Source organism: Orycteropus afer, unplaced genomic scaffold, assembly GCF_000298275.1.
Source record: "Orycteropus afer afer isolate SDZICR_OR568_19922 unplaced genomic scaffold, OryAfe1.0 scaffold00585, whole genome shotgun sequence".
NCBI classification, from domain to species: domain Eukaryota; kingdom Metazoa; phylum Chordata; class Mammalia; order Tubulidentata; family Orycteropodidae; genus Orycteropus; species Orycteropus afer.
The window spans coordinates 371,652-380,865 of record NW_006922172.1 but is presented as its reverse complement, the minus strand read 5'-3'; the positions used below and the strand labels follow the sequence as shown (position 1 = coordinate 380,865).

General features: G+C 39.7%; 1 protein-coding gene across 1 annotated transcript in view; it reads left to right on the top strand.

Annotated features, from left to right (window-relative positions):
- The first annotated feature begins 4,465 nt into the window (after positions 1–4,465).
- The window catches only part of MTR (5-methyltetrahydrofolate-homocysteine methyltransferase), a 251,989-nt gene continuing 247,240 nt past the window's right edge, over positions 4,466–9,214 (top strand). Inside the window, exon 1 of the mRNA XM_007956235.1 lies at positions 4,466–4,675. Within this exon, the coding sequence (XP_007954426.1) occupies positions 4,466–4,675 (210 nt within the window). The remainder of the gene's footprint in view (positions 4,676–9,214) is intronic.

Genomic DNA, 9,214 nt, shown 5'->3' with positions numbered 1-9,214 from the left:
GAATACTAAAAATACCATGGACTGCCAGAATAATGAACAAATCTGTCTTGCAGAAGTACACCCGGAACATTTCTTAGAATGGCCAGACTTCCTCTCACCTACTTTGGTCATGTCAGAAGGGATCTTAAGCTTGGTAAAGTAGTGTGTCGGTGAAAAAGGGAAAGACCCTCAACAAGATGGATTGACACAGTGGCTGTGATGATGGGCTGAAGCATGTAGTATTTGTGAGGATAGTGCAGGCTTGGGCAGCATTCTGTTCTGTGGTACATAGGGTTGCTACGAGTCAGAACTGATTCAAGGACACCTAATAACAACAGTACGTGAGGGCTGGAGCCTTGGTGGTCCAGTGCTTAAAATGCTTGACTGCTAACCAGAAGTTCATCAGTTGGAACCCATCAGCTGCTGCTTGGGAGAAAGATGAGGCAGTCTTCTTCTGTAAAGATTTACAGCCTTGGAAACCCTGTGGAGCGGTTCTACTCTGTCTAAGACGGTTGCTTTGATTCAGAATCCCCTTGACAACAGTGGATTTTGGTTTTGGTCTGAGCACATGAATCACCTCGATGGCAACTCATAAGATGGTTCCAAATGTAGTAAAGGTTCAGCTGTGCTAAGAAGCCAGTGGGATCATTCAGTTATAATGCAGAAGATAAAGATTTCTTTTCATTACTGTATGTGTTTCCATGTACTGTTGTTATGTGCCGTCGAGTCGGACCCGACTCATAGCGACCCCTCCTTGGGTTTCCGAGGCAGTATCACTATGGAAGTAGATTGCCCCATCTTCCTTCTGAGGAGTGGCTGGTGGGAATGGAAGCCCCATGTAAATCAGACCTACTTGGGGTCATTATTTCTTCAGAGGAGATGTTTTCCTGACACTGTAATTTATTGCTTAAATCCACATATTAGGAGGTTATTGGCTTATGTTTTCACTTGTCATTCTTCAGATAGTTTTTTAAGGTGGTGATATCTGACTTACCTACGGTGGTAGTTAAGTTGTGTGTCAACTTGGCTGGGCCTGGTTTTGAGTGGCTGGGTAGCTGAATGCAGTTTTGCCCCGTGATGAGATTGGTAATCTATTCCATGGTGGGATCTACTGGAGCAGCTGAATAGCTGCTTTAGGGATGTGGTCTGCTTCCAGAGTATAAGAAGACAGCTTTGAGAAAGGTCTCTGAGCTTTTTGGCATGCTTGGACCTTGCATGTAGCCTAGTCTTCATTCAGCAGTCTGCCATGTTTTCTGCAGATCTTGGGACTATTAATGGACTTGAATTAGTGTTGCTCAATAATTTTGGGACGTGCCATTTTACTTGTTGACCTTGGGTCAGTGGCAGTGAAGGAGAAGGTCAAAGATAATAGTTGTCAGCCTCAGAAGTCAGCAGCTGCCTGAGTTAAGAAATGCCTCTAGCTTCAGTGGGCTGAGAGCAAGAGGCAGAGCTGAAGCCCAAGGTCGAGGGGCTCTGACCCAGCCCCTAGAGCTGGCATTTTGAACTCAGGCTTCTAGCCTCAACTGTAAGAGAATAAATCTCTGTTCAGACCATCCACTTGAGCTATTTCTGAGTTCCTTATAGCAGCACTAGAGAACCAAAATAGAATTTGGTACTGAGATAGTAGGGTGCTGCTCTAACAGATACCTAAAGTGTGGGAACAGGAGTGGAGAGTATGTCCTTGATTTGAGTTCCCTGCACTGAGATCGCAGCAGAGAAGCTGGCAGAGAGATGGCAGTTTGAAGCCACCAACTGTTCTGTGGGAGAAAGATGAGGCAGTCTGCTTCAGTAGAGATTTACAACCTTAGAAATGCTGTGGGCCAGTTCTAGTCTGTCTTACATGGTCGTTATGCATGGGAATTGACTTAATGGTAGTGGTTAGGTGCAGAGAGAAGGAAAATTGAGTGAGCAAAACTGCAAGAGGATTTTGAGGAGTGGGTGAATTTGAAGGAGCTTTAGTGGTATCATAGTGCCTAAGGCACTGGACTGCTAACCAGAGGGCTGGTGGTTCAAACCCACCAGCAACTCCTCGGAAGGAAGATGGGGCAATCTACTTCCGTAGTGATACTGTCTTGGCAACCCAAGGAGGGGTCGCTATGAGTCGAGTCTGACTTGATGGCACATAACAACAACAACAACAACAACAACAACAACAACATTAGTGGTATAGTACCTAAGGCTTTTGACTGAAGGTTAGTGGTTCAACCCTACTAGCCACTCTGCTGAAGGAAGACAGGGCAATCTGTTTCCATAAAGATTTACTGCCTCAGAAACCTGTTGGAGAAACCCATGAGTTGGAATTGACTCAATGGCAGTGGGCTTGTGGTGAATTGATGAGCTCTCAACAGAAGATTTCTTTTTACAAGATTAGGTGAAATCACCTGCTAAGAGTGAAGAGGATGAGAATTTGGAGCTAAAAGAATGCAGAGGGTTGAGGCAACAAATGTGGGCAGTATTGTGGGAAGTCAAGAAAAAATGAATTAAAGAAGTTCAACATTATGAATTTTCAGTGACTCCAATCAGCATGGTTTTTAATTTTTCAGTAGTTCTTGGAAACCAGAAAGTAGGACTAGAAAGGCAGTAGAGACCTTACATGGCCAGGAATTAGGAGCAGACAAGGAGCGTGGGAAGAGTTGAGGAGTTGATGTTACCCCGTCATTATTTCATAGATGATGCACAGGTGAATAAAACCCTATTTTCAGACTATGAAGGAGCTCTGATGTCACAGTGGTTAAAGCATTGGACTGCTAACCAAACAGATGGTTGGCAGTTTTAACCCCCTAGCTGCTCTGTGGGAGAAAGATGAGACAGTCTGCTTCCATAAAGGTTTATAGCTTTGGAAACCCTGTGGGGCAGTTATATTCTGTCTGTAGGTTGCTGTGAGTTGGAATCCATTCAATGGCAGTGGGTTTTTTTTTTTTTTTTTTTGATATTGCAGGCTGTGATTTCTTCTGGTAACAAGTGAAGGAGAAGGTCAAAGCTAATAGCTTCAATGGCAGTTTGGAGTTATCAGTGGTTTTCAGTTACTTCTGTTAAATCTCTCTATTAAGGGAGTATCTGCACAGACTAACAAGGGAAGAGAGTCCTGAGGATTTGCAGCAGCCTGGCCTTGCCTTGGGTCACTTGGCTCATTTCTGCCCGTTTTCTTCATCTCTTCAATAGGAATGACTACTGCCAACTTTAACTTTGGTTGGTGCTTACCTAGTGATTTTGTGCTGTGTACAGTCTTTCATTGTGTTGGGCGTTATTGTGATTTAATGAGAACTTTTTTTTTTTTTTTAACATTTTTCTAATTTTGCCATTATGAGTGCATCTTTTATGTGCTGTTTTGCTCTCTACTGTGAATTATCATAAATCACTCCAAATTCCCTCTCCATACATCTTTTTTTTTTTTCCACAGAAACTGTTTTTAATGACAAAAACTGGCAATAACATAAATGTTGATGAGTAGAGCGCTGATTAAATCTGTGGAGCACTAGGTGGAATTAACAGATCAAAATGAATCTATATGATGATATGGAAAAATGTCCTAGTAATATTAATACATTAAAAAGGTGGTTGTAAAATACATATATTGTTGGATACTATTTAGTTTCATTTCAACATATACACACATTTATATGCCCATATTTACACACATGTAAAACATTTCTGGAAGAATATAAACCCACTTTTCTACAAACATTATGTTAGTAAATTATATCAGGAGTGGCTTATTAAAATTTTTGTGAAGTCTAGTAGATTACTTGATTCCACGTGAAGTTTGTTTCAAATTAAGTCATGTGCAGCCTCTAAAATAGCAAACATGTGTATGTTAAATAGAAGAATGGCAGTGTGCCATATCATAAATTTCTATAGTCACATTTGGTCTTCTGAGAGTTTTTTCTTTTTTTAACTGTGATTTGGGTAAAAATTTATAGAGCAAATTCACTTTCCATGCAGTAGTTCACATACACTTTGTCTCATGACATTGACCACAGTTTACCACAATGCAACAGCTCCCCTCCAACTTCCTTCCCATAGTTACCTCTTCCCAGTGTCCATCCTTCCATGCACTCCTGCCCCCTGAGCTGTCTCCCTGCGCATGAGCAGCCCTTCTTTCTCCCATGATTGTTCTCTCCAAGGAGTGTATCTATCTGAGGTAAATGTTCAACTCATATGCCTGTCTTTTGTTTGGCTGGAAACCATAGGTGTGGGTTCAATTCCAGACCTGAAGGGCAGCTAGGGGCCATAGTCTCAGTGGTTCCACCAGGCTCTATGGGACCAGCAAACCTGGTCCCCACCTTTTTTTCCTCCAAATGATTTTGAGTTTTGTTCCACATTGTTCTCCCTCTCTATCAAGGATCTCCTACATAGATCCCTTTCCAAGTGGATGACAGTGGTAGCCAGGCACCATCTAGTTCTTCTGGTCTCATAGTTGTATACATAACATTGTTTTTACCATTCGTTTTTTAAAAGTACAAATTTCCCTTTGTTTAAAGCAGGTATGAAACAGACCCTGCAGGATGAGATTGAAGCCATACTGCGGGAGAGGATTATGGTGCTGGATGGAGGGATGGGGACCATGATACAACGGTACAAGCTAAATGAAGAATGCTTTCGTGGTCAAGAATTTAAAGATCACCCCAGATCCCTGAAAGGCAACAATGACATTTTAAGTATAACTCAACCTGATGTCATTTACCAAATCCATAAGGTAAAATATTCACAGGTTATTGGCTATTAAGTCTTGCAGCAAGCTGTTTTGTATACCAAGGGCAGACCACTGTGCCTGGTGCTCTGGAGGCTATAGAAGAAAGAAGTGATTTATTCAGAAAACAGGTATTGGAAACCAAATGAAAGTCATGCACTATGTTGGGGACTTGGGGTAAGAAAATGAGAAAGGTAAGTTTTTTGCCTTTAGATGTTTACATTCCTCTGAGGCCAGAAATGTGATGAAGTCCTGGACCCTCTAGAGTTTCACATGTATGATCTTATTTAAGTCATTAAAACAGCCATAATGAAGAAAAATAAGAAGATGGTTGTTGTTACTCTCATTTTGGAAATATGGAAACTGAGGATTACAGAAGTGAATTAACTTGTCTGATGTTGTGGAAGTTTACTAACATGAAATCCCGTGTTCTTTCAGTCTGTTTTTCTGTCTTTAATAAAATGGCTAGCCAACATGAAGTGAACAGAAAACCAAACTAAAACTCACAGCTCTTGATTTGATCCCAACTCATAGGGATCGCTCCTTGGGTTTCTGAGGCGGTATCCCTATATAAGTAGATTACCCAGTCTTTCTTCCAAGGAGTAGTTGGTGGGTTTGAACCACCAATCTTCTGGTTAGCAGTCATATGCCTTAGGCACTACACCACCAGAGCTCCCTGACTTGGTATTGTTAAATTTGTAAACGAATAAACATAGATCTAAATAGTTTTTTAGATTATGAAAAGAATTCATAGAATTAGAATATTAGAGGAAATAAAGAAGTGATTTAATCTTTTTTTCTGATCTGGACCTAATTATTAGAAGGAGAAAGTTTATTTACTAGTTAAATATAAAATTTTTAGTTTCTGGAGAAGCGTGTTCCATACTCTTAAGGAAAAAAAAAAATCACCTAAACAAATCACTTAGTGATAAGTGAATCATTGTGGCTAGAAGGGATTATTTTTACTGGGTGGTCAAGTCTTTGTTCTAGATAAGATGCACAGTGGAGCTCAGTTGAAGGAAATCTAGGAATGACTTTGTGTTGCACAGTTCTCTGGGTTTTGACAAATCCATGCCATGTATCTAGTATTACCTAGCAGAATTATACAAAACACTTCCAGTGTCTAAAAATGCACTGTGCTCCATCTAATTATGACTGTCCTCCTCCTCAATCCTTAGCAACCACTGACCCATTACACTGTCTCTAGTTTTCCCTTCTCCAAAAAGTCATAGTTGAGTCATACTGTTTATAGCCTTTTCAGACAGGCTTCTTTCACTTAGAAGTATACGTTGAAGATTCCTCCATGTCTTTTTGTGGCTTTATAGCTTACTAATTTTTAAAAAATATTTTATTGAGTTTTTGATGAAAGTTTACATACCAAATTAGGTTCCCATTGAACAATTTCTGTGCATACTGTTCAGTGACATTCGTTATGTTTTCCACATGTATCAATATTCTTATTATTTCCAGTCTGATTGTTTTGTTTCTATACATCCAGCTTCTCTGGCATCTCCAACCCCACCTCCTATCTTTGTTTTAGGGTAAATGTTGAGTGATTGGTCTCTTGTAGATGATTTTCTTTTTTCCTTCAAAAGAAGCACAGTACTCATGGTGACACTGTTTATTTTTGAACCACTTTCTTATTTAGGTGACCTCCAAGAATAGTTTCTTCAATTTACAATAGGTCTGCCCAGTTTTTTTTTTTTCCAATAATTAGTTTTGTTCTGCAATTTTTTCTCATTCTATCTCAGACCATCTGTTGTATCCCTAGTCAGAATGGTTGGTAGTGGTAGCTGGGCATCATCTAGTTCGTCCATGAGGCTGTAGTTTATTTATGTAATTAGTCCTATAGACTAGCTGCTTCTTTGAGTCTGTGGTTTCCTTTTTTCTTTTTTGGTGCAGATGAATAGAGACCAATAGTTTTATCTTAGATGGCCACTCATGAGCTCTTAAGACTCCAGATGCTACTTACCAAACTAGAATGTAGAACATAAACTATACAGACTGTGTTGTGCCAATTGACTGACATGTCCTATGAGACTATGATCCTGAGCCTTCAAACCCAATAAACCAATCCTATAAGCTGTTTAATAATATCTGGGAGGTATCCTTGACCGTGCCTCCCATATGCTTTATTATATATGAATATATGTGTAGCACACAGAAGCATGTATATGCCTATGCCTTTAGATAGTCTATATATATATGTTTTTGATGATTATTACTGTTATTGCCAAATTGTATGTATTATAGCATTTATCAATAATGTCCCTTAATCATGTGTATTTCTTATTGTCATCATTTACCTTGGTTAAGCTGTGCACACTTCACCAACATTTGATAACTGACTTTTTCATGATCAAAAATAAGTGTCTGTTGTCTAGAGAGTGATTCCCCTTCCCTCTCCTTGCTGTCCCTTTTGTTGTTGCTGTTAGGTGCTGTTTGAATTGGTTCTGACTCATAGCAACTTCATGTACAACAGAATGAAACATTGCCCAGTCCTGAACTTGTTGTTGCTTGAACTTGAGCCCACTGCTGCAGCCAGTGTGTCTATCCATCTTGTGGAGGGTCTTCCTCTTTTTCACTGTCCCTCTAGTTTACCAAGCTTGATGTCTTTTTCCAGGGACTGATCCCTCCTGATCACACGTCCAAAGTATTTTAGACAAAATCTCACCATCCTTGCTTCTAAGGAACATTCCAGTGGTCTTAAAAGATAGATGCATATGTTCTTCTGACAGTGCTTGGCGTATTCAATATGGTCTGTAGTTTTGTTTTCTTGTAATGTCTTTGATTTTGATAAAGTAATGCTGGCCTCATAGAATGAGTATAGGAAGTATTTCCTCTACTTCTATTTTCTTGAAGAGATTATACAGAATTGATACTATTTCTTCCTTAAATATTTAGTAGAATTCACCAGCGAAGCCATCTGGGCCTGGTGCTTTCTGTTTTGGAAGATTCTTAATTATTAAGCAGACACATAGTCCTATTTCTTTCTCTCTCGCTGCCATCAAGTAGATTCGACTCATGGTGACCCCTCCTTGGGTTTCCAAGGCAGGATCTTTATGGAAGTAGATTGCCCAGTCTTCCTTCTGAGAAGTGGCTGATGGGTTTGAACCACCAGCCTTCTGGATAGCAGTCAAATGCCTTAGGCACTACACCACCAGAGTTTATCTATTTCTCTTTGTGTGAATTTTAGTAGATTTTATCTTTCAAGGAATTGGCTAATTTCCTCTGGGTTATCAAATAAATAAGTTACCAAGTTGTTCATAAAGTTCTTTTATTTTTAATGACCATGGTGAGGCCCTCTTGTTTCTGATATTTAATTTGTCTTCTCTCTTATTATCTTGGCTATTCTGGGTAGAAGTTTATCAATTTTATTTGTCTTTTCAAAGAACTAGTTTTTGGTTTCATTGGTTTTTCTCTATTGATTTCCTCTTTCAGTGTCATTTGTATTTATTCTAGCTTTCACTATTTTTTCTGATTTAATTTTCTCTTTTTGAGTTTTCTAAGGTGAAAGTCTAGATTATGGATTTTTAATTTTTAGTTTTCATTGTAATTTGGCTGAAAGTTTACAGAGCAAATTCATTTTCCATTCCATTCGGTAGTTCCTACACGTTTTGTTTCAAGACATTGACTGCAATTCCCCACTCTTCTATAATAGCTGTCTTCCCACTTCCTCCACGTAGTTACCTCTTCCCTGTGTCCTTCCTTCTTATGCATTACTGTTACCTAAGCTATCTCCCTGTGCAAACACTGCCCTCCTATTCTCCCATGTTGCTCCTAGGAGTATGTCTGCCTGATGTAAATATTCACCCTATATGCCTTTCTGTTTGGCTGGAAGCTGCAGGAGTGAGTTTAGTTCCAGACCTGAAGGGTAACTGGGGCCATAGTCTCAGGGGTCTCACCAGGCTCTATCAGACAAGTAAACCTGGTACTTTTTTTTTTTTATGATTTTGAGTTTTGTTCTACATTGTTCTCCCACCCACTCTATCCAGGATCTCCTGCACTGATCCCTTTCCAGGTGGTTGACAGTGGTAGCCGGGCACCATCTAGTTCTGGTCTCATGGTCATATAGGCTGAGGATCACAAGGTTTGCTAATCCTTTCGACTAATTGATTCCATGCATCTTTGTTTTTCTTCATTCTTCTTTGCTCTGGTTGAGGAGAGACCCATTGTTACATCTAGGTGGCTGTTTGCAAGCTTTTAAATCCCAGTCACTACTCACCAAAGTAAGATGTAGAGCAATGTTTTTGTGTAGTATGTTATGCCACTTGAGCATGATGACCCCTGTGGCTATGGTCCTGAACCCACAGGACCAAGTATTCGCTCCCTCATGGTGATTGGCTGAGGCCAAGAAGTTATCATAACTTTGCTCCTTGTTAGCTCTGTTATGTATTTGAACATTCTTTTTTTTTTTTTAATTTTATTTTGATTTGGGTGAAGATATACAGCGTAAATTCACTTTTCATACAGCAGTTCACATAATATACTTTGTCTCATGCTATTGACCAAAATTTACAATGCAACAGCTCCCCTCCCACTTCC